This window comes from Fukomys damarensis, unplaced genomic scaffold (assembly GCF_012274545.1).
Source record: "Fukomys damarensis isolate Sample0158 unplaced genomic scaffold, DMR_v1.0_HiC HiC_scaffold_16, whole genome shotgun sequence".
NCBI classification, from domain to species: domain Eukaryota; kingdom Metazoa; phylum Chordata; class Mammalia; order Rodentia; family Bathyergidae; genus Fukomys; species Fukomys damarensis.
In genome coordinates, this window is record NW_022900928.1 from 88,925,752 (window position 1) to 88,952,010 (window position 26,259).

Here is a 26,259-nt window from a genome sequence, read left to right on the forward strand (position 1 = left end):
TGTGAGATGAAAGTGTTTGCCCCTCTGAAAACCTCTCAGTCAGGAAACACTGATTTGGGTGGAGCCAGCAAGAAGCTGTCTCTTAAGAAACAAAAATATGGCTCTACAGTTTAGTGAGTGCTTCAGTTTTGCCAAGTTGAAATTTGTTTATGTGACTATTGTAATACTAAAACTTTCAAAGCGGTATTTTTTGTTTCAGGATACAGGGCTGGATTTTTGAAAGCCTTTTAAAATGACCCAAGTGGAATGGAAGCCTGATGGCTAACTTGGGAACGAAGGAAGACAGGTATTTACCTTTAATGCCTCCAACTATAGAGCCTGGGGTGCTTCTTGGTGATTGTACAACAAGGATTTTTTTTTTAATTGTAGTCTTTCAGGAAGGTCTTGAGTTACTCATTCAAAAATTAGCACCACTGAGGCACAAAGCCAAAAGGGCCTAAACCATTAGGAAACAAAAGTGGGAAAAAAGGAAGGTGAGAATTCTGCTAATGACCCCCATAGTTTCTCTGGTTTTTCTACATTGTTCTTTGAAGTTTGAAAATATGTATAACCTGACAGGTAAAGATGCATGCAAAAGCTCAGAGCTTGTTCTGCTGCTGGATGCAAGGTAAATGTAAAGTTTAACTTACTAATAAAAAAAATATAAAAGAGGGGCAGGGAATTTAGTTCAGTGGTTCTGCCGCCTGCCTTGCAAGTGCGAGGACCTGAGTTCTATCCCCTGTACCAAAAAAAAAAAAAGGGGGAATATTTCCTCACACTGTCCTGGCTTTTACACAAATTGACTTAGTGTATCTGGTTTCTGTTGCTTCCTATAACAAATTACCAAAAATGTAGAGAGTGAAACAACACAAATTCATTCTCTTACAGTCCTGGAAGTTGGAAGAGACAGTGGCAAAACTATCCACTTTGGGGGCTCCAGAAGGAGAATCAACCCCCTTCTGCTTCTGGAGGCTGCTGGGGTTCCTTAGCTACTATCATCACATTGCCTCCTTTGTCTTTGGAGCTTCTTGCCATTCTCCTATCAGCACTTCTGTGATTAAATTTACAGTCTGCTTGGATAATTCAGGGTAATCTCTCCAAGATTTCTGATTTAATCTCATCTTCACACCCCATTCTGCTGTGTGAGGTAACACGCACAGGTTCTGGGAATTTGACCAGACATAGTAATTTTTGAAGGCACCTTTATTCAGCCTGCCATAATCTGCCCTCTGGTTTGCAAACATTCATGTCGTGGCGAAGGAAAAGGATGCTTAGAACTGAAATCAGGAAGCAAATTAAGAGCCTGTCATGGCCACCTGAATCACTCAGTAATTTCACCTCTCTAGGATTTGCAATTTGATTTGCACAATATCTGCTATTGTCTTCATTTCTTCCTTTTGGTTTCAATTTGACATTCTTTCTTTGTTATTTCAATCCAGGAATACCATACATAAGGTGTTCTCAACTGCTTTGTTATAAATTATAAATGTAATGTAAGAAAAGAAGGGAATGGAATTAATATGAGAAAATGAAAAATGGAAACAAAGTCTTTATAATTAGGGAGGGAAGGAGGGGTTGAAGGGAGGACAGGGGAATGAGAAGAAAAATAAGAACCAAGATAGATTATGTCAATTATGTAAAGGTGCAAATTTCCAATGATGAATGTCACTATATCATCTACTTAAATGTACCAACAAAATTAATTTTTAAAATAATAAATAAAATGGCTCAAACTTACCAGGGATAAAGGAACAATTATAATGTATATATCAACATATCACAGCATAAAAGTTTTGTTTCTCATAACCCCTTATATTTTCAAGAAATGAGCACTAAAATGATTCTCGTCAATTCACTTGTGCACAGAAAAAAACACATATCCTGCCTCAGTCACAGCCGTTTCCTGCCTTACCTCCTCCTCGTTATCTTTTCTGTCACTGAAAGTTGTGGTCAGATCACAGGCAGAAAGCCATGTTACAGGGCCCATCACTCTTTCTTCATACCTGCTAAAGTGTTCACAAGAGCTGGAGGGAGAGGATTTGGCCAAGAAGAAATATCACCATGTATACTGACCTGTGCTGAGAAACCTCCTAGGGTCCTCCGAAGGCCAGCCCAAGGGTAAGAAAAGAGTCTTCCTGAATCCCCAACCCACAACAAGGCCACGTTCAGGGCAGGCACTTTTGACTCTGACTTGAGTACTTGCGGTGTTTATGCCTTTCTAGATCCCAAAAGTGAAGTTCTCAAGAACTAAGTATCTCATAACCAGTGGAGCAGTCTCATTGTTCTTGGCTATTATTTATTATAAAGTAAAGTGATTTGAAAATTTTATTTAAATGGTTCACTTCTAAACTATGAAAGATTGTGACTATTTGGAAATATAGACAGCAGTGTTGCTCTCATCCTCTGTAAGTGTAACACACTTGTTTCAGAGAACATCAAGGACTTCCAGATCAAGACAGCAGCCTGGAAGACAAGGAAAGATAATACCCAGATCCACATTTAGCATTTTTTCATTCTAGTACAACAAATACAGGAAGGGAAAATACATTTCTATTATAATCATGCATTTCAGTGCACAAGAACAGTCAAGTGGGACAGAATAGAAGATACAGAAACATCCCCAGACTCATTTCGCTATGTGATCTTTGACCAAAGGGCCAAAAGCATATGATAGAGGAAAATGGCCTACTCAACAAATAATACTGGGAAAACTGGATATCTGTTTGCAGAAAGTCAAAGATGTACATATATCTCTCACCATGTTCTGCACAAAAATCAAGACTGATGAAAGATCTAAACATTAAAACAGAAACATCAGAGATGGGGACTTAGCTCAGTGGTTCTGTTGCCTGTCTCTCAAGCACAAGGACCCAAGTTCAATCCCTGGTACCAAAAAACAACAACAACAAAACAAAAAACAACAACAACAAAACAAAAAACAACAGAAACATTAAACCTACTAAAGACAAAATAGGTAAAACACTTAAAGTCATAGGTGTAGGAAATGATATTTTAAAAGAACCCCAATGCAAAGAAATAAAAACAAGAACCAATAAATGTCATTATATCAAATTTAAAAGTTTCTGAGCAAGAAAGTAATCAATTAGTAGAATGAAGAGACAATGTACAGAATGGGGAAAAAATTTTGCCAGGTATTCCTCAGACAGAGGACCAATATCTAGAATATGTAAAGAATTTTTTAAAAATAGACCATCTAAAATAAAAGGCCCAATTAAGAAATGGGCAAGTGGGGCAGGGGTTTAGCTCAGTGGTTCCACCACCTGCCTTGCAAGTGCAAGGTCCCGAGTTCAATCCCCAGTACAGAAAGAAAGAAAGAAAGGGACAAGTGAAATGAATAGACAGACATTTCTCGGAAACAGCAGTACAAATGGCCAACAAATATATGAATAAATGTTCAATACCTCTGGCCATTAGAGCAAAGCAAACTAAAACAACACTAGGATTCCATTTTTCAACAGAAAGAATGGGCATCATCAAGATATCAACAAGGGCTGGGAAGTAGCTCAGTGGTTCCTCCGCCTGCTTCACAAGTGCAAGGTTCCAAGTTCAATCCCCCATACAAGAAAAAAAAAAAAAAAGACGTCAACAAAATAACAAATACTGGTGAGGCTGCAGTGAAAAAGGAACCTTCCCACATTGTGGAGGGAATGCAAACTAGTACAACCATTAAGGAAATCAGTATGAAAATTTCTCAAAGAACTAAAATTAGAAATTCCATATGACCCAGCTACCCCCCTTAAAGGTATCTTCTCCAAAGAGCTGAGGACATCATACTATAGGGATACACACATAACCAAAGTTTATAGCAGCACAATTCATAAAGGCTAAATCCTGGAAGTTGCTGGTATACTCATCAATAGATGAATGGGTAAAGAAAATGTGCTATTTATACATAATGAAATATTACTCAGCTGCAAAGAAGGATAAATTTGAAATATTTGTAGGAAAATTGATGCATAATATAATGTTGAGTGAAATAAACCAGGCACAGAGCTTAAATACCACACAGTATCTCTCATTTGAGTAAGGCAAACTACAAACAAAGAGAATAATAAAGAGTGAATAGAAGGAAATAAAGGGATAGATCTCTTGCAGATGGGAAAGGGGCCAGGATACAGAAGACAAGGGGAGGATGGGAAAGGGAAGTAAGCAGAAATATGGGAACTTAATAACCTCATGGAATGTAACCATCAAACATGAGCTGAATATAATAACAAGAATGAAAGTAGAGAAAAGGAATTTAGGGGTGGAGTGAGAAAGGTAGATGGGAAGGAAAGGGGGCTAAAGAAAGAAATGAGCTCACAGGTACAAGATCTTGATGATGAACGTAACTGTACTGTGTACCTAAAATGTACCCATAAACTCAATGAGAAAAAAAGAAAGAAATGAGCTATACTATGTACGTGTTACATGTAACCACTCCTCAAGATAAATGTAAACATCATGTACTGCAAACTTGCACTAATAAAAAAAAGAAATCAAATGATTACTATTTGCAGATGACATGATCCTCTACATAGAAAACCCCCAAAATCCACCAGAAGACAGAATTAATGGCCAAATTCAGTCAAGTAGCAGGACACAAAATCAACACACACAGGCCAGGGATTTAGCTCAGTGTCACCACACCTGCCTCTTAAATGCAAAGTCCTGAGTTTGATCCCTGATACTGAAAACAATAACAACAACAACAACACATGAAAATCAATAGCATTCCTGTACACTAGTAATGAACCCACTGAGACAGAAATTAGGGAAAAAACGCCATTCACAATGCCATCAAGAGAAATTAAATACTCAGGAATTGACCTAACTAAGGAAGTTAAATACCTCTACAACGAAAACTACAGTACCATAAAAAAGGAAATCTAACAGGATGTCACAAATTGGAAGGATATCCCCTGTTCCTGGATATGCACAACCAATATAGTCAAAATGGCCATACCTCCAAAATTCATGTACAGATTTAACACAATCCCAATCAAAATTCCAACAGCATTCTTCACAGAACTGGAGAAAACAATCCTAAAATTCATGTGGAACCAGAAGAGACTCAGAATGGCAAAAGCAATCCTGGCTAAGAAGAGCAAGACAGGAGGCATCACAACCCCAGACCTGAAGTTCTATTACAAAGCTACAATGATTAAACACCTTTGGCCATTAGAGCAAAGCAAATTAAAGAAAGTGATATTGGAACAAAAACAGACTTAAGGATCAGTGAAACAGAATAGAGGCTGCAGGAGCAACCCCAAGTTCATAAGTACATTCAACTATTTGATCTTTGAAAAAGGGGACAAAAACCTTCACTGGAGGGAAGACAGCCTCTTTAATAAATGATGTTGGGAAAAACTGGTACCAACAGGCAGAAGATTGAGTCAAGACCCATGTCTTTCACCGTGTACTAAGCTAAAATCAAAACGGATCAAGGAACTAAATGTTAAACAGAAACAACCTTCAGGAAGAAAAAACAGGTAAAACTCTTGAAGACACAGCTGTAGGCAAGAACTTTTTGAACAGAACATTGGAATACAGGAAATAATTCCAAGAATCAACAAATGAGATCATATCAAATTGAAAAGCTCTGCCCAGCAAAAGACCAACCAAGAGAGTGAAAATACAAGCTACAGAATGAGAAATTTTTGTCAGCCATTCACCAAAGGACTTATATTTTGAATATATAAACAACTAAAAAAAAATCAGACCCCCCCCCAATAAAAGAGCCAGTTGGGAAATGAGCAAGTAGACCCTTCACAGAAGTACAGATGGCCAATAAATACATGAAGAAATGATCAACACCGCTGGCCATTCGAGAAATGCAAATTATAACAACACTGAGATTTCATCCCACCAAAAGAATGTCCATCATCAAGAAATAAAATAATAACAAATGCTGGCAAAGCTGCAGCAAAAAAGAACCCTTCTGTACTGTTAGTAGGAATGTAAACTAATCCAACCACTATGGAAATCAGTGTGGCAGTTTCTCAAAAACCTGAAACTAGAAATTCCATTTGGCCCAGATATTCCCCTTCTAGGTATCTTCCCAACATAGTTAATGACATCAAAATACAGGGATACATGTATACCCATGTTTATAGTAGCACAACTCATAATAGGTAAATCTTGAAAATGGCCTATATGTCCATCAATAAATGAATAGACAAAGAAAATGTGGTATTCACACACAATGGAGTATTACTCTGCCATAAAGAAAGATAAACTTGAGTCATTTGTAGAAAAATGAATTCACCTTGAGACTATAATGATATAAATCAGATATACAAACAAATAGTGTTTGATTTCTCTTATATGAGAAACCCAAGTATAAGTAAAGAGTAAAATAAAAAGATAGATAATAGAGAATAGGGAGATCTTTCTTGAAGGGGAAGGGAATCAAGAGATTCAAGGAAGGAAGAAGAAGGAAGGAGATGAAGGAAGAAATTGAGATGCATTGTGTACATGTGCCAACTCCCCACAAGGAATATAAACATATGAACTACACACAGGTACCGTTAAAAAAATAAAATGTGTCTTCTGTGACAAAGAAAGTTGGATAATATTTGCTTTTTAACCCATACTGTCAATCTCTGCCATTTTAACAGCATCTGCCATGCATAATAAACACATTCATCATGGGAAATCAGTGCAGAATGTAATTACTGATAATATAGCACATATGTCTACCATTTTGTTATTGGCTTTCTGCTTTTTTTTGAAACTTTAAAATTTTTTATTCAACAATACACACTTGTCTCAATTTGATCTACAAGCTTTCTGCTTTTCGTTCTTCTTATTCTATTCCTCTATCACCACATTCTTTTGTGCTAAACAGATATATTTCTAGTGTACTATTTTAATACTCTTGTCATTTCTTCAACAATATTGTAAATATGATCGACTTACATCTTCTTAGTAATAGTCTGGAGATTACAATTTACATTTTAACTTATCACAGTTGTAACAGTCCAGTTCAGAATAATTCCTACTCAATTTATATTGTATATAAAACTTTGCTGTACTGTAGCTCTGTTATCTCTCCATCTGTTGTACTGTTATTGTCATACGAACTGTACCCTTATACAGTGTATACTCATCAACAGAGATGTATGAGGATTATCTTATATAATTTTAAAAAATCAAACCAGAAGAACTAAGAATAAAGCTGCATTTAACTTCAAGTTACCTTTACTCTTTATTTCATGTTGGTATGATTTATGGTCCATTGTCCTTTCCTTTTAACATAAAGGACTCCCTTTAGTATTTCTTGTAGAGCAAGTCTACCTGTAATGAAATCTTTCAGTATTTATCAGGAAATGTCGATTTCTTTTTCCTTTTGGAAGAACAGTTTTTCATATAAAGAATTTGAAGTTGACAGTCTTTTTTTCTTTCTGCATTTTGAGTGTATCAAACTCCAAAACTCTCTGAGCTTCTGTGACTTCTGATGAGAAACTGACTGTTATTCTTTTCAGGGCCTTTTGTATGTGATGAGTCATTTCTCTTTTTCTATTTTCAAGATGCTTTGTCTTCTTTATTTTATTTTTTCCTTTTCATTTTTGGTGTTGCAGTGGGGATTGTACCAGAGTTTTCACATTGAGCTACATTCCCTAGGCCTTTTTAAATTTTTTTTATTTTGAGACAAGTTCTCATTCAATTGCTAAATTGCCCAGGCTGGACTTGAATTTGTGATCCTTCTATCTCAGCCTCTCAGATCTCTGCGATTATAGGTGGGTGTGCACCACCATACCCAGACCCATCTTCGTCTTTTGACAGCCTTATTATAATGTATCCAGATGAGGGTATCTCTGAATTCCCCTAAAGCCCACTGAGTTTCTCAGACATATAGATCAATGTTTTTCATCAAGTGAAGAAGTTTGTAACCATTGTTTCCTATTCTTGTGATCACTTTCCCTCTCTTTTTTCTTTCTAGGATTCCTCAGATATGTGTTCCCATGTTGATGGCATCCAAAGATCTCTGATGAGACTTATTTTTCTACATCCTTTTCCGCTCTCTGTTCACCAGATCGTGTCTCTAATTCATCTCTCTTTAAGTTCCCTGGTTTCCTTCCTCTGCTTGATCAATTCTGCTGTTGAGGCATACATTACTTATATATTTTTCAACTCCAGAGTTTCCTTTTATTATTTTTAAACAGTTTCTATCTCTTTATTGGTATTTTCTATTTTGTGAGACATTGTGATCATGCTTTCTTTTAGTTCTTTAGACAAAATTTCCTCTAGTTCTTTAAACTTTGTGTGTGCATGTGCATGGTATTGGGGATCAAACTCAGGACCTGTGTTTGCAAGGCAGAAACAGTACCACTGAGCTAAATCCCCAGTCCCAAATGTAATTTGGGGTGGGGGGTACCGGGTATTGAACTTGGGACCTTGTGCTTGGTGAGACAGGTGGCTAAATGTATTTTAAACAGCCAGTTTAAAAACATTACCCAGGAAGTCCAACATCAGCACTTCCTCAGGAACAGCATTTTACTGATAGGTTTTGTGTGTGTGTGTGTGTGTGTGTGTGTGCTTAATTTTTTTTTTTTATTTCTTTACCTGCTTAGTAATATTTGTTTATTTTTGTGGTACAAGGAATCAAACCCAGGGTTTCATGCCTGCTTCACAACTGTTTTACCACTGAGCTATGTGCCCAGCCCCTGACATCTTAAGTAATAGAATGTGGCTACTTTGCAATCCAATCCCCCACTCTTATTCTTGTTTTGTTGTTTGGCTACTTTCCTGAGCTAATTCTACAAACTTACATTCTTTGTCATGTGTGGCCATTGGAGACTCTGCTCAGCAAGTTCAGTGATCAACTAATGCCTGAACAAAGAGTTCCTTAAGTTTTGGAATCTTCCAGCTTGGGGCAAGAAGCTTTGTGTGCTTCTGGGACACACCTTCAACACTCAGTGGGAGCTTACAATTCTGCCTTTATTTTCATTTTTCTGTTCTGGGACCATCAGAAATGAGATCTGGAGGCTTCTCAGGTCTGAACTGAGCATTTGCCCAGCCCTCATCATATATTATTCTGTGTGCTTCTGTGGCCTCCTAGACTCCCAGGAATATGTTCAAGGTTGTCAAGGTCCCCAGCAATGTCACATTCCATGGCTTTTTCTGCTGAGCTTTTTGCCTAATCTATTGCTTCCCACAGTTGTACCCAGGGCTTCATGCATACGTGATATTTTAAAAACTGGTTTCAAAAAGGCACCCATGGGGAAAAAAGACTGTTGATACTAGGCAAGCATCTAGTCAGGTCAAATAAAGACAAACTTCCCCATTGAGGTCTTCCAGAAAAACATGAGACAGGTCAAATGATGACATTTTGCTAGGTATGGGACTCTATGAAAGGAGGGGATGAGGGCCTGTGGAGGGAACAGCTGTGCTACAGTAACCTCAGTTGGAACAGAAGTAGAAGAAATACCATGGTGTACTGTAGATGCCTCAGTCCTTGGTAAATCTGGCAATGTTGACATCCTGAAGACATAGGATTGAGGGTCATGCTTGCTGGTCAGTAGCCCCAGTGACTAATAGCAACAGAAAAGGATCCAGGTCAGGAACAGTAGTAGCATGTAAGGACCACAGGACAGGTGATAGAAACTGTCAGGAATGGAGCTGGGGATTCAGCTCAGTGGCATAGCACCTGCCTCGCAAGCACAAAAGATACTTAGTTTGATTCCCAGTACCAGAAAGAAAAGAAATTGTCAGGAATGCATATAATTTGTCGTCTAGGTAAAAAGTCAGAAATATGTCTAAGGAAAACAGGATCTTTCTGGGAGTCTGCAGTGCCACAATAGCAGTGAGGTGAAAGCTAAAATAAAATATTTGTAGTTATTATTTCAATGTGACCTCCTTTTAAACTTCAGCTTTCTGTAGACTTGTGAAAAACAAATTATAAATGTACTTCCTGAGGCTCTTTTGGGCCTAACCTCATGGGCAAAATCGGAGCCCTTTTACTCTGTCCTACAATGTGTGGGTAGGAGACACAAGCTTGCCACTGACTTATGTAAAAACTGTGTTAAGTGACAAGCAAAAAACAGGAAATAGGTGTGGCTGAGGGAAGAAACGTATCATGCTGCTCACAGTTGGATGTTATACCAGTCTGTTGAGTATGTCCCCCGTTTGTTCTCGGAAATGTGAGAGTAAAGTGAATTGTCAGAGAATATTCTCATGAATATCACGCTGCCTCCCAGGAAAATGGGAGATCAGCCACGACAATGTCCTGCTTGGTCAGTTGGGGAAGAGAACAGTGATCCAGTGAGAGAAGCTGAGCCCATGGTTCCGTGGCATGACAACTGCGATGATGGTGTAGGAAGGGTTAGGGCCTTTACAGAGTTAGTGGCAGTTCCATCGGAGGTAGGAGGACAGGGGCTCATAGTCAAGTGGCCTTGGGATTCACTGAAGAATTCAGCTTGCTCACAGAATCCACAGACCATGGCGTCACTTGGCCTACAGCTCCCTTCTGGGAATTTAGCCAGTCTCTATAGCATGCTCTTTTGGAAATCGGGAATTACTTTGTTTTCTTTAAGCTGAACCCTCCATAAAAACAAGATTCTTTGGCACATCTTTCTCTGTGCAGAAAGACAGAAAATGAAAATGAGAGGGTTGTTGTGAGAAAAGAGAAAGGCAGCCCAACGTGAAAACAAGCACATGCTTGGTGATCAGGCAGAACAGGGACACTGTGGAAGGTGGAAGCTACTTCCTCTGAAGTTACCTCTCCCACCCACTCTCTAACCCAAAGACTGGACAGTGTGCAGTATGGCACTTTGACAGCATGCATTAGGTCTCTCAGTATCAGCACTGTTGACATTTGGGATCAGATCACTTGGGGGTGAGGAGTGTCCCGCAGGTTTACAATGGCCACCAGAATCCCTGGAGATACGTGCCAACAGCCCCTATTTCCCTCAGGGACAACCAAAACTATCTCCAGGAAATGCCAAATGTCTAGGCAGTCAGCATACTGGTGGCCATGCCAAGATGCATATGCTAGAGACAGTGGAAGATCGACTCTGGCCTGCCAGCTCAGAGAGACACCCTCAGCGAGGGTAAGTGGCCCTTTCAGGATACATTAACACTGCATCAGTGACCTCTGTATGGTGCTGTGTGCCCAGGAGAAAGAACATTTTGAGAACCATTAGATAGAAGAAATAGGAGAGGCTATGCCCACCATTATTCCCCACTGGAGAGCTTTGTGCTTCTCAGCTCTAGTTGGGAGCCAAAGCCATGCTCTTCCCAGGAAGTTCCTAGCCTTTGGCAAGCTCAGCAGAGCTACCAGACACTCCCTGGTGCAGGGCTAGGCCACCAGTCTTTGCCCCCAGAGCTCGCTGCTGAGCGGACATGGGCTTCCCGAGCTCACACGCTCTTCCTGCAATTCTTTTGAGGTGTACCAGGTCAGCATCACAGCCTGACTCTGTTGCTTCTCTCTTTTTTCTTTCAAATGCATTACCCCTAGTGTTACAGAAGGAATCCGTAAGTGACATACAGAGAGGCAGCAGAACGGAAGTAAAATAACAAATTTACTTATTGGTAAGGGTCCATCGCACATAAGCCGTGCCTGGATCATCGACGCACTGGGTTACAACTCCTCCTTTTATAGGGTTTTACAGCCTTGACTTCATTTGGGTGCATACATTTCATTCTCACAGGTCAAATAATGGTCACAGCATAGTTAATCTTTTCAACCCAGACCTAACAGTTCTTTGCAGATGGAGAGTTTACCTTTAATATTCGCCTAGTTACCTATTCTAGCCCATAGGAAGGGGGTGTTCAGGGTCAGGGGAGCAAATGTTAGCAATGGGTTCTTTCATTTAGACTTTTACAATCAGGTGGCTTCAGTCTCTGGGAGCTCAAGACCCTGATGTGCCCTGTTATCTCAGGGTCACACCAAATGCCTCAGTCAGCAATTAGTGCCTTCAGTGCCTGTTAGTTCTAAGCTAAACAAAGCAAACTGCTGTGAGAGACAGCAGAAGCCATATTATATTGTAACACTTTATAGGTTTTTGCCATTTATAAAAGTTTTCTGTATCACTAGTGAACTCTTCCCCCACTATTTCTCAGTATGTGCTTCTCAGAGCAACTGATATGGCAATATTGTTGCCTGCTCAGGAGCAACTGGAAAACAGCACGTACATTGGATCCTACCTGTGAGCTTGTCCTTCACTGCTTAGCCTGTGCCTCACCAGCCTGGTGCAAGTCCCAGTGTCACCTGCTCGGCCACAGGTGGCACACTAGCATTTGCTCCTGCCTTCAACCAGAAGGGAAAGAGGACCAGAATGCCCTCCCGAGTTTATTCCTGATTCTAACGTCGGTTGTATTTATTTGTCATTGCACTAATGAAATATCCAGTGTGAGAGATCCATAAACTGCAGAGGTCTGCCCAGCATGCAACTGTCACTCATTCAAGAGGTAAAGACCTCTCCTGCTTCAAGATATCTCAGTTGCCTCTCCATGGACACATGTTTTTTCTGTGTCAGGAAAGAAGAGATCAGGGCCAGGGGTTTAGCTCAGTGGTTCCACCACCTGCTTTGCAAGCACAAGGGCCGGAGTTCGATCCCCAGTACCCCAAAAAAAAAAAAGGAAAGAAGAGATCAGAAAATATTGCAAATTCATAATCTTATACCTCTTTATTGTTTGAACTCAATACATTTACACACACATTTTCAGGAAGTTCCCATGTTAAGAGGTATGTGGTGCCTATGGGTATTAATTGTAACAACCCATGCTCTAATAAATAAGTTAATCTTGAAGGTAAACAAATGTTGTCTGGAGACAAGAAAGTAAATAACAGAATTATGTCATAGCTCTTGTCCTTAAAGCATGAATAAAGTGGTTATTATAGAAAACATCCAACTCCCTATCTACCTGGGAGAAGAATCTATACTTACGATATCATGCATTGCACACTTCAGGAAGCTTCCAAAAGAATCTATTGAGCATGGATAGACCTTGGAACTAAGAAGTAAGCTCAACTGTGGGGTTCATGTGCCCCCAAAGCTAGGCAGAAAGACAGGAGGAAGCTAGAATTCTGATGCCCACAGCCCAACACTGAGTGCTACTGGACTTTTTGATATGAGACACAATGAACCCTATGTTTAAACCAATATTATTTGAGTTGTCTGAGTTTTAACCTAGTTATTAACATTTATGAATTTTTTTTAAAGGCAGAGGGGAGTGTAGAGGAATTCCAATAACCCCTACAGGAAACCTAGAATAAAAGTTAAAATTTTGCAATTCTCTATTCAAATTGTGCTATGCTTCTAGTGTTTGTTTTGGTCTACTTTACTGTGCTAGTTAGCGGTAAAATCGCTTGAACCTTCACAGGCTTTTTGTTTTCTCTAGGACAAGGAAGGGAAGACGTGTCCAGCTTTATATCAGGCATGGAAGGAGAGGGCTGGAAGGAGGAGCTACCTGTGCACCTGGAGGACAGACTGGGCCACAGAGAGGCCCACTGGAGTCCTCTCCCACACCTGCCATGCCCAGGTGCACACTGGACATTGCTCTGTTCTCTGTGCCTGGATCCCATGGTTGTTGCACTACTATCTGTAATCTGATGCCACAGCTGGCGTGGACCTTGGTCGTGGTGTCCTGACTCCATCAGATTCTAACCCTTTCTTTTAGATTCTTCTGCCTTGTTCCCTATTTCTCCTTCACAATCCACTCGTCCCTGCCCCAGCCTATGTATTTGCCTACAAATAGCTACCACATGAGGTAGGATGGATTAGCCTCTCAAGCCATGAAAGCCACCGACCTCCCTACTATCCCACTGGTCCTACCATAACTCACCCTTCTCCCAGCATGGCAATGTTCCTAACAGGAAGAGACCCCAAGCCTTTCAGCTACCTACTGAAACATATTTTTTAAAGTACTTATGGATATTTTGCAACTGTATTTTTTCTGGGCATTTTTAATTTGTTGGCTGATATTCTCCCACGTAGAGGAATACTCAGACCCTTCATGACTTTTTCTCAGGTCATTGGCCTTCTTCAAAAGATCTTTCACCTGCACTTCCCGGGCTTGGTCAGTGCCTCTGTTATTAAAAGCACAAACTGGCCACTTGTGCTTTTTAATTAGACTCTTAAGGGCTTTGTTATCTGTGTTCTCAGTGTAATCTTCAATCTTCCCGCCCTTGAGGTCTTCCTCCCGGGTGAACAGCGCAATCATGTATTTCATAACATCCTCTCCAAAGATGGTCTCCAGATTCAACACTGCCCTTTTGTCCTCTTGAGTGAAACATCCAAGCTGGAGCACCAGGACAAAGACCTTGGTTCCTCCCTCACACAGAGACAAACAGTGTTTAACTTCTTCCTCTAACCAGGAAGAAGCCAGGAAGGATGGGGTGTCCACAACCACAACATCTTGCCCGTCCAATGTCCTCCGGCCACTCTGGCATGTCTGGGTGACTGGCTGGGCTCGGAGTTGAGAGAGGAAGGCACGTCTCCCCAGGATAGTGTTCCCGGTTGCACTCTTCCCAGTCCCACTCCTTCCCACAAGGATAATGTTCAGGGTTCCTGTGCAAAAGAAATTGGGACAGATTCGTGAGTGTGGACTGGCATAGAACTCATCTTTCTAAGTCATTCACAGGACAGTGTGGCAACATTATGCAGAGAGGGTGCTCAAGACAGCATGGTAGCCTCCTCCTCTCCTGGCCAGTCTGTCCCCACCCACGGGGATGGCTTGTCCCAGATTACACCATCTGAACTTGGCAGCAGGATTCGGACTGCAGACTCTTTTTGTGCTGTGTTCTGATCTCTGAATCTTCTCTGCCCACTTCTCCCAGGATCTCCTCTTACTCCCTGGCACCCGTGAAAGCCACTGGTCTTATCTGTGCCTTCACACACTAGACCCAGTCTACACATCTCATGTCTGTCTTCTGTCTCTGCTACAACTATGGCTGATTCTCAGCACCCTCTCTGAGGTACCTGAAAAGCTATTCTCCAGAATGTGATTTTCATGAAACACTAACTGCATATACCATCAGTGGATCAGCAAGTCCATTTCTGGGATCAGAATGAAATTTGTTATTCATTAAAATCACACTGAAGCTAGGTGTAATGCTTCATGCCTGTGATCCCAGCTCTCTGAAGCTGAGGGAGGAGGATCCAGGTTCAATCCCAGGCCTGGACAATTTAACAACTTAGTGAGAACCTGTCTCAAAAAGAGGGGGGCAGGGCTAGGGATTTAGCTCGTAGCACCACACCTGTCTCACAAGCACAAGGTCCTGAGTTCGATCCCCAGTACCAAACAGGAGCGGGGAGCTGCAGCTCAGTGTGAAGACTCTGGGTTCTAACCCCAATACCCCCCACACACACACAAAATCATACTGGACCTCCTTGTGTCTTTCACTGATTGTAAAACTTGAATAAGCTAAAGTGACTCCATGCTAATAGGCCAGACTGTGCTTCTTCATATGCTAATTGCTACCTTGGTTAACAGCCCGCCCAGGGGCAAATGGTTTGACAAAAGGTGACTCTAGAACATTTCCTGCATAAGATAAGCAATGTGTTTGCAGTCTTGTTCTGTGAATTCCCTGACTCTTTGTTTAGAAAAACCTTATAAAAAGTACCTCAGCCCTGAGCAGTTGCCTCTCTGAGCTACCTGGCTCTGGAGTGCAGTCTAGCCAGACTAATAAAGGTCTATTTACCATCTAGCCTGGTGTGTTCCTTCCTGGGTTTCTCATTTCTCCGTCGAGCTCCCGGAGCCTCGCTGGGTGTTAGGGCCCAGCATCGTGGAGGCCTTTTTGGCTGTTCATGATCTGTGGAGTGGAAGTGAGACTTTAAATCTTACATGATGAGTTAAGGGCATTTGTAGTTAAAATAAAAATACTCACTAGCTGTTCTGTGTGGTGGTGATGGAGGAAAATAAACATCCCTAGAAGCGGAATTTTCAGAAGCACAGAGGTCTCACCATGTGTAACCCTTGGAGGTAGTTTCCTTAGCCTTTCCCCTGGCTCTGGGCCTCTTCACAGAGGCCTTCTTTTATGAAATTCTTCCAGGTTACCTGTATAACTTCAAAGCAAAGAAGGAGGAGTGCCCAGCCCGACCCTTTCTTCCAGGAGAAACTGTTGAGCTGCTTCTGCTGAGCCCATCCATATGCTACTTATACTTCCTTTGAAATGGAGCACTTTCATGCTCTGGCACCCCTTGTGTATCCTGTATTTCACACCCTGCCTCCAAACCTAGGATCTGGCCCCCAAGCACCCCGGAGATCTGGTATAAACTCCCTGTCCTGGAGTATTAGCGCTACGACCCTCATGTCCTTCTGGATCACTGTCTTCTGCCCCACTCCCTAGAGGCACAATCAGTTCCTCTCCTTGTCTTCAAGTTGTAGAATATTCTGGGATCCCCCAGCTTCCCACCCAGCCGGCTCTACCCTACCTGTTCTCCAAAATCCATTTGAAAGCCCTTCCAGCCTCTCTGACCATTCACCACATTTGTACTTTGTCAGGAGGCTCCCAATAAATAGTGGGATCTGGGTGCTTTTCCTCAGTGAAGATTCCAAATTAGAAGAAAATGGGATGTGTCTTTCTCATCATGGAAGGTCTCAGCTCAGGTCACCAGAGTGGTAACACTCAGTGAGGAGTCAGTAGCAGAGAGTGAGGGCAGCTGGGCCACTACAGCCATCCGGTGCCGGTGAGGCCTGTCCTTCATTAGCACTGCACTCCTGGTCTTTGGCCCCTGACTACCTTCATGCCTTACTTGCTGTATTGTCACTGCCATTCACACTTTCTTTAAAATGGGCTCCCGTCTCCAGCACAGAGTAAGATAACAGTGAGGGCCGGGCTCAACAGAACAGCACAGTACCACAGATCCCAAACCATCTTATCACCAGCACCAAGCGCCCAGCCCAGGCCTCAAAGCTCCCCTCTCTCACTCTCTCCCCTCTGGACCTTGCTCCACACAGTAGCACCTTGCAAACTTTTCAACCTAACTCCTATTAATGACTCTGTTTCCTGTACAAACGCATGTCTGTTAGTGAGAGCTTACCCAATAGTGCTATCCCACATAAACAAAGTCCAATGTATTCTTCCTTTATTATTCTTACCAAAATAATAAATCATTATTTCTTCAAAACAAGAAAGCCAAACTAGTATAGTGATTAAAAAGTGTCCTGAGGGCTGGAGATTTAATTCAGTGGAGCTGTGCCTGCCTTGCAAGCTCAAGGTCCTCAGTTCAATCCCCAGTACCACAAAACAAACAAACAAAAACAGTGTCCAGATCCAGAAGTGCACCAGCGATCACCAGAGGACATGGTACCCTCTTGTTCCCATCCCCAGTGCCACAGAGTATTAAACACCAGTGCTCAGTGAATGCGCCCCCTCCCAAATATGTCTGAACGCAGACGAAATCAAGAGGGTGGCCCAAATGTCCCTCTTCTGGCTAACGAATAACCATGCCAGCCTGGCTCCACACTTACCACTTCTGAGGTAAGACTTTTTAAACCTGGCTATTACCTCCAACTCCTAGCAGCACTCCTCCCAGAGCAAAGCCCCTAGCATGAGCTGATGACAAGTGCTCTGCCTCTGAGATGCCCAGGGACACCACACATGGCTCTGCCCTCACTACCTTCAGTCCCTAAGCCTGATTTTGTTCAGTTGCATGTTTGTCCTTGGAGTTTGGACTGAAGGGCACAAACAGAATCTTGAATGCCCACTGCTTGAGCTCACATCTAGAAAAAGAAGATATTGATAATAAGACAACTTCCTTGCAAGGTCATCGTGGGAACTAATGTGTGTACACATACGATTTTATGTGCTATGAAGATTGAATTATATATAAATTTATATGTCATTTCCCAGCATAGAATGTCCACTACAATCATTACCACTGCTATTGAAATTATAGCTTCATTATGTTGGGGTGCTCTATGGGGACAGGGACTCCGAATATGCAGTTCTTGCACCAGACTGGCCTGAAATAAGCTAAATGTGCATCCATGAAGGGATGGTTGCATCAGTTGTATGTGTCTATGTTATGGAAGAAATTGTGTCCCCCAAACAGAAAGAGGGGATCCACATGCAATGCAAGGCTGCAGGTGATAAGGGTGGTGGCAGCCACCACACAGAGCCTGCAGCCCAATGGTGAATGTTGTGAGTTAATGTCCATGTAGAAGTAATTTCCGCTCTCCCATCGGAAGTAAAACGTGGGACCAGGAAGAGGAGGCTGAGTTAAGAAAGAAGCCTCAGGAAGCAAACCCAGCTCCACAACACAGTGGAGGAGTCCAGGGACACATGCTGCATCTAGGACCTTGGCTGGGGCTGCATTGATTCACAAGTGTCGAAAGCTCCCTGGGGACAGGTGTGGGCACCCAGCTGAATGAGGTCTCCCGGCGCATTTGGTTTCTGATCCACATGCAAAATTCTTCCACTTCACTTTAGCCACATAATGCCTTGAAGGGGTGCAGATATGAGCCTTCCATCTTAAAGGGATCAACTTACCGCATGGATCAGCCCTCTCCTGACATGCAGCTCCATTCACACAATACTAGAAAACAAAGGGAGAAATGATGCATGCGGATCTATAATCTCACCACTTCACAAGGTAAAGAAGTGGAGATTCAATTCTATCCTGCAGCGTAACATGCTGACCAGGATATTGTCAATCCAACATCACAGGCTTGGACATAGATGGCTTTTGTGGACCTGTCCTGAACCCCACTGATGCCACTGTGACAGGTCCCCAGAGGTAGCAACCTCTCCAGTGTCTCCTTTTCTTTCTGCTCCCAGTATGGAGCTAAAACTTCTGACCTGAGGTCCATCAGGTGGGCAGATGGAGAAGACAGGACAGGAAATCAAACCCACAACTGACATCCTTTCCTCCTGCCTTTTGAATCCTGCCTCGTAATTGCTCCCCCTAAATAAAAATAGTAATGCACAATCCTGAGGGATTTGTTCTTCCACTGTTCTCAGACACACCCTAGACTTTTTTTCTTTCTTTTTTTTTTTTTTTTTTTTTTTTTTTTTTTTTTTTTTTTTTTTTTTTTTTTTTTGCATTACTGGGGTTTGCACTGAGTCACACTTCCAGTCCTTTTTTATTTTTTATTTTGAGACAGGATCTCAATAAGTTGCCCAGGTAGGACTAAAACTTATCATTCTGGCTCAGCCTCCTAAAGTATGGGGATTTCAGGTATGTACCACCACACCTGGCTCTAACCTTATCTTTCTTAACTTCTCCGTATCAGCCAAGGAAATCTCCCTCTGCTTCGTTACCTGACTTCCCCCTAAAATCTTTGAACCTTCAGTCATCTTTCTCCCTGGGTCCTCTCTATTTAGCTCTGATTCCCAGATTTCTTTCACCTTACATGGCTCAGTTTCCTGTGCTTTGACACTACTGCCACTGCAGAGCATCTCTACACAGAGTTGTTGTAAAGCGTTGGTCAAGTATGTCTGGAATCTAGTAGGTGCTCAGTAACTTCTGATTGCTGTCTTATTTCCATCCTGTTTGGTCTTATTATTTATCACCTCTATAAAGTCTCTCCGACCAAAATTTTCCCCAGCTTACCTTGTACTTGCTCTTCACCCCTGATACCTGGGCTCACAGAGTCCTCTGAACCAATATTCCCCTTCCTACACTAACCTGCTGGGTGCTGAGTTTCTAGGCAGAAGTCACTCAGTTGCAATGTCAGCACCTCAGAGGAGAAGCCTGCACTCTGGAACCTCAAACTTAGTTGTAAATATTGTACATTTACCTTTACAAAAAAAAAAATCACATGAAGTATCACCCTGTCTGTTGTGGGTGAAATAGATGGCGGAAGGAGGGCCAAGAATGAATAAAGAGAAAGCCATTAGCAGACTAAAATAGCAATGGCAAGATAGGACTCTGGCTTGGATCAGATGGTGGTCATGGGGATGGAGAGCAGAAGCTGGAAATCGGGAACGCTAGTTGCACAAGATTTGATGATCTCTCGATGAGAGCTGGCCATGGTATCACAGCTGACCTCTGGACTTCAGTGTGAAGAAAATGGGTGGACAATATCACCACTTGCTGAGCGAAGCGGGAAACTGAAGTCTTATGAGATTTAAGAGGGAAGTCTCAAAGCTTGGGCAGGGTAAGTGTGAGACTGGGTAAGAGATCCCAGTGGAGATGCCAAGGGGTAACTGGGCAAAGAAGTTGGAAGTGTAGGAGCTGGGCTAGAGTTATTCACTTGGCACCAAGGAATAGAGCCTGACAGCAGAAAAACATGGGATCGACTGGAAAGCAAACAAAGAATGGAAGAGGGGCCAGAGGCTGCAGGAAGACTCGGCACTCTTTAGAGTTATCGGAAGGAGAGGAGAAAAAGACAAAAAAGGGTGATTTCAGTGAAGACAGGGGAAGAAATAATCTAGAGTCATTTCTGCGTCCATTTATACAAGGGATTATGTAAGACAAAGACTAAAGTCCAAAGTCATCCTGCTGACACCAAAGTGACCCAAAGTCTGACACCTCTGCCTATTCCAGACTCCTGGTGAACATCTCCTCCTGTTCCCTCACCCTGGGCCCTGGCCCATTTCCTCACTAGCTAATTCTTGCCTGAAATCCACGGCCTTTGGTTCTGAGGTTCACGTGCCACAGTCCGTGACTCTCCACCAAGTGTTCAACCTTGCTGAGGAGCTGCAACACCTGGGCTGCCTGCTCGCCCTCATCTGCCTTGTTGTCCACAACGCAGTAGCGGCCTTCATCACTTCCAACCAATGCTTTAAGAAACTCTTTGCTTTCAATGTAATCCTGCAGTGAATTGTCACCCAGCTCCTCCTTCCGAGTGAAGACTATAAGGATGTGCCTGCTGGCCTCCTCCCCAAACTCCTCCTGGATGCCCTGGAAGGTCTGCTCGTCCTCCACGGTGTAATTTCCGATAGGCACCACCAGGAGCAGCGCATGGAGGCCAGGAGCGGAGAGCTCCATGCACCGGTCCATGTTGCCTGGCTTGGCTTCCGCACAGGCCAAGGGGGAGAAGATGTCAGGGGTGTCGATGACCACCACCTGCCTCCCGAAAACAGCCCCACTCTCTCGCCGGCACCTCACAGTCACATTCTGAGAGCCAAACCCGGAGTCAAATGCAGCTCTGCCCAGGATGCTGTTCCCAGTAGCACTTTTTCCTGCACGCTGTTTTCCCAGCAGCAGGAGCCGCAGGTTGGGCCTCGTGCAGCCCTGCTCCAAGGAGGGGCTCTCCTGAGTCCAGCTCCTGCTGCTCCTGCAGGGACAAGAAGCAAACATCAGGGATCCACTCATGCACAGGGCAGGTGGGGTGCAGTGAGAACGCTCACTCTCTCTTCTCCCAAGTGTTTACTCCTGAAGTCCTAACTCCCCCTACACTGGTTCCCAGCATTTCCCTGCACTCTTTTCTCTGAAACAAACCCTCTTATTCTATGAAGGTTCTTCACCATTCAGAACCATGGGGAGTCAGATAGGCCAGCTGGGTCCTGTGGTAGGCACCTATAGTCCTAGCTATGCAAGAGGATGAGCCAGGAGGAGCACTTGAGTCCAGGAGCTCAAGACCAGCCTGAGCAACACAGCAAGTGAGACCACTTCTCAAAACAACATAAAAACTTTAAAATAATGCAGGTTTGTCTAGATCTGAAAAATCAGAATCTCAAAGGAAGAGGCTGGAAATCTGTATTCATCAAATGCTAAGTGATAATGACTAGCCAAGTCTGGGAAACACTGCCATATATAATCAAGTGGTAACATGAACACATTAGCAAGTATAATGTAGGGTGTACATGAGACTCTAATACTGTGTTGCAGGAGACAAACTAAAAAGCACCATTCATGGGAGGCATGAGTATTATGTGCCACGGGAAGCTGACAGAGGAGTGGGGGGCATGATCAGAGGCTAAGAGGTAGCCTGGTGCCCCTTCTGCTACTCACTAGCTGAGGTCTCCTGTGGCTGCTGAATCATTCTAATCTCAGTGTCCTCACACCTAGGATGAAAGTAGCATTGTCTACTCCAAGAAATGTTTTTTCCAGCACTCGGATTGAACTCAGGGAGCACTGAGCTACATCCCCAATTATGTTTGTTTGTTTGTTTGTTTTAAGTTTTGTTTTATTTTGTTTTCTGGTGTGTGTGTGTGTGTGTGTGTGTGTGTGTGTGTGTGACAGGATCTTGCTAAATTGCCCAGGTTAGCCTCAAATTAGCAATCCTCCTGTCTCAGCCTCCAGATTAGCTGGGATTAGAGGTATGTGTCATCATGCACAGATCATTCAGTCTTCCTTCAAAACTGGCTGTGGCAGCACACACTTATATACTTAACCAAAAGGCCAAGAAGTGGTGGTGGCACACACTTGTAATCTCAGCTACATGAGAGATTGAGGCAGGAGGATCACAAGTTCAAGGCCAGCCTAGGCAATTTAGGGAGATCCTATCTCAAAATAAATTTTTAAAGAGAAAAGTGGGAATAGAGCTCAGTGGTAGAGCAGTTGTTTAGAATATTTATGGTCCTGGATTCAATCCTCACTACAAAAACAAATGTCTCAAATGAGATGATGTATAAGAGAATGGCTTGACCAACAGATATATGAAAAAATTATTAACACCACAAATAATCAAAGAATATAAATCAAAACCACAGAAAGACATGCACTCCAGCAATAATGACTGCTATCAAAAAGATGAAAGAAGGTCCAGAGATTTAGCTCAGTGGTTCTGCTGCCTGCCTCACAAACGTAAGGTCCTGAGTTTGATCCCTGGTACCAAAAAAAAAAAAAAAAAAAAAAAAAAAAAAAAAAAGATAACAGGCTTGGCAAGGGTGGGAAGCAAAAATGAACCACACAATATTGGAGGATATGTAAAATAACACAGTCTCTGTGGAAAATAGCATAGAGTTCCCCAGTTCATTAAAAATAGGACTATCTTGGGCTGAGGATTTAGCCAGTGGTTCCATCACCTGCCTTGCAAGCGTAAGGTCCTGAGTTCGATCCCCAGTACCAAAAAAAAAAAAAAAAAAAAAAAACATAAACAAAAATAGGACTGTCTTATAATCCACCCATTCTACTCCTGGGGAATCTATCAAATGAAAATAAAATCTGTATGTTGAAGAGATATTGGCAAGCCCATGGTTATTACAGCATTTTTTTTTTTCAATACTGAGGATCAAACTCAGGACCTTGCACTTGTGAGGCAGGCGCCAGGCCACTGAGTAAATCCTCGGCCCTACCGCACTATTGACAGTAACCTAGATATGCAACCTAAGTGTCTGTCAATTAATGGATGGATTTTTTAAATGTAGTACATAGACACAATGGAATATCACTCAGCATTTAAAAAAAAAAAGAATGAAATCTCATCATCTGTGACATAGGTAGAACTGGAGATCCTTGTGTTAAGTAGTTAGCCAGGCACCGAAAGACACGTCCTGTAGGATCTCACTCTGATATGGGATAGAAGAGTTGATCTCATTGGAGTTGAGAGCAGATGGTTACTGCCAGAGGCAGAGAGAAGCAGGAGGGACTGAGGGGTGGGGAAAGGTTGATCAATGGATTAGACTGGAACAGAAGTTCTGTGCGGTCACTATGGATAGTGAGTGGCGATTATGTACCATCTATTTCAAAGGGCTAGAAGCAAGGATTGTGAATGTTTTTAGCTTAAAGAAATGATAAATATTTGAGAAGAGAGTTATGTCTAACCTGACTGAAACATTGCAAAATCCCTATATATATCAAAACATCACATGGTACCCTGTTAATAGGTACAACTTTACATAAAATTTAATTTAATTTTTAAAATTACCTTATGAGCTCCATGTCTCATCATTCAGTAATACCTCAAGTGACCCACAAGCAAAAGTTCTGCTTTTTGTCCCCAAGGCCTGGTGCTGTGCTGGCCCAGAAGTCTTCCTTCCAGAGAGACAGAGGAATGCTTCTACCAGAAGAGTGAACAATGGCCCCACAGAACCAGAAGTCAATCCACTAACTGTTAATTCTCTTCTTAGAACATGACCCATGAGGGCCATGGGCCCAGGCATCTGACAAAAGCTTCCTGTGAAACAAGGTTTTGTCCCACATCTGAGGACAGTCCCAACCCACCAAGAAAGTGATTAGAAAAGCTTCCGGAGGCCCAGCACAGGGAGGACTTAGGCCCAGCCCAGCAAGTTAGGGGAAGGGCTAAGAGGTGAGCTTCATACAGGTGATTGGGGAGAAGTATTTATGACTTTCATTGCCTAGGCAGTGGGATCCTAACTGTGAAATCTGGGAGATATTAGAAGACCAGACATGGAAAATAAGTGTCCCTGTCCTCTGCCTCTCAGCAAGGCTGGCAGTGCCAATATCTCCCTCTGACGTCTTCCTGCGGACTGCTCAGTGTCACTGTCCCAAGTTAGAAGGCTCCTAAGAAGACTCCTTGCCTGCTTGTTCCCCCCATTCCACTGCCCTCTACCTCCTCCTCAGGCTGAGCACCCTTTCCTGGCATACCTCCTCCTAGGAAAGCTGCTCCACATGACTTCCCCAGTGTGTGCTCACACAGGGTGGGGTGACAGGCTGAACCAGGAGGAAACCTCCACAGAGCCCAGAAATCCAAGCCGGCTTTCATGGGTTAAAGCCAACATCAGCCCTACATTCATGTCCAAGCACAACACACACACACACACACACACACACACATTGAACACATACCTCAGGCCTGGCCCCTGGCCTTCCACCTCCTCAGGACCTCCACACTTGGCCTCATGCCATCCCTCCATCCTCTGCTGGGTGGAAGCAGCTGCTGGTTCCCCTCAGGCCAGAGGCAGCAACTCTTCAGGAAGGCCTAGAGTTTCAAGGTGGGGACAGCAGGGACGTGACACCTTTCGAGGGCCTGAGTCCCCAGCAGGAGGATTTCTGAGTGTGTCTGTGAAGGGAAAGGTTTCTACAAATAGGTTTCACAACAACAGAGGCGCAGGGCAATCACACAGGAAGTGCAGAGTGCCAGGCACAGGGCAGACATGCGCAGGAGCAGATGGGACTGAGGCTGGGGACAGGCCACACCAGCACCTTCCTCAGACCTCTGCCCTCTGGGGTCCAGGCACAACAAGAATATGTAGGAGTGCAGCCTGCTCATAGCAGGCCTTGTCCCATGGTGCCCACAACCACCTCTCTCACCTGGCCTTTCAAAGATGTAGGTAAAAACATGAAGATATTGTTTCCTCCAGCAACTCCCCACCCAATTTAACCCTGAAGCAGCCTTTACAACTTCCTGTAACAAGTCTCCCCTTTCTCCCCAAGGGTGTCCCTAAAACCTGCAGCCTGGGGCCACAGCCCACCAGCTGGAGCTGTCTTGGGGTGAATGATAGCTTCTCCCCAGAGAGCAGAATTCCAGAACAGCGGATGTTCTGATGGCTTCCTGTGTCTCTCAAGACACAATGCTCTTTTGAGAGAGATCATTGTGTTCCAATTCCCTGGTCTCAACTTCCCAAGGAAGTTCACCCCTTTTCTAATGCAAAATCCATACAGTGCTTTGTTTCCCATCCCAATGGTCTTCAAGTGCACTGCACTCCCAGGCTTTTCCATCCTGCGACACAGAGGGAACGCTAGACACCCTGGACCACGTCCCCACTCTGCTTTATGTCTCCATGATTCTGATGACTTCTGACCCCTCCTGGGCAAATCAGTCTGCACTGCCCTGGTGGGACCTACTTGCCTTGATCCAGGAGTGCCGTGAGCTCCAGGTTCACCCTTGAGCAAGTCCTTCCCCGGGGCCCCCCTCTCAGTGCAGAAGCCAGCAACTTGAGCTCAGCTGGCTTTTTTAGCATCTAAGGCAGTGCTGAGCCCTCCCAACTGCAAAGGCAAGGGGCAGGCTGTCCTGTCCCCTGAGCTGTCTTCCCACGTCAGCCTTGAGGATGTCTTTTCCATTATACCAACCTAGAGGAAAGCCTGGTGGGGCTGGGATGGCCCAAAAGGGCTTTGGGGAACACTGAGGCCACAGGTTGGTGGAAAAATAGAAAACCTCTTGCCCTCCTCCTACTCCCTCCTACTTCCTCAATAACGAAGTACCCCAAATGGGTCAAATCCCCTTTCCTGGGTACTAGGGCAATGCATATAAAACCAGCTCACTAAAATGATGAGACCAAAATCTTAAAGCAGCTCAGCACAGTTCCACCACAGGTGAAGGTCAGTCCAGAGGCAGAGGTCAAGCCCTAGCGAGATGCTGCCTGCCCAATGTAGACAACACAGTGAACTAGGGGAAGAAAACACTCATAAATGAAATATTAAGCATCTAAGGAAAAGTCAGAGTAAAACCAAAGTTCTAGTAACTCCTCAATGATTTAGCAAGATGATTATTTGCTGAGTTGACTATTTTGCAAAATGATTTTTCAGCAAATTAGCT

At 43.3% G+C, this 26,259-nt stretch overlaps 1 protein-coding gene across 1 annotated transcript; it reads right to left on the bottom strand.

Moving 5' to 3' along the window:
* Positions 1–12,672: 12,672 nt before the first annotated feature.
* Positions 12,673–24,780, bottom strand: Gimap8 (GTPase, IMAP family member 8). Its single transcript, XM_033763964.1, has 5 exons — positions 24,570–24,780; positions 20,493–21,153; positions 18,255–18,467; positions 15,629–15,659; positions 12,673–14,495 (listed from the first exon to the last, which is right to left on the bottom strand). Exons 1-5 carry the CDS (start codon positions 24,635–24,637, stop codon positions 13,828–13,830), a joined length of 1,641 nt encoding a protein of 546 aa, XP_033619855.1. The 5' UTR covers positions 24,638–24,780; the 3' UTR covers positions 12,673–13,827.
* Positions 24,781–26,259: the final 1,479 nt, after the last annotated feature.

Excerpts from the sequence above, each read along its gene's own strand:
- Gimap8 (XM_033763964.1), bottom strand. The coding sequence starts at position 24,637 with ATGGAGGGATGGCATGAGGCCAAGTGTGGAGGTCCTGAGGAGGTGGAA. Across the intron at positions 18,468-20,492 it reads CCAAAGGCCGTGGATTTCAG|TATTGTGTGAATGGAGCTGC; the intron begins GCAAGAATTAGC and ends TTTGTTTTCTAG. Across the intron at positions 15,660-18,254 it reads CAGGGAGCTTTCGACACTTG|AAACCCAGGAAGGAACACAC; the intron begins TGAATCAATGCA and ends CGGAGAAATGAG.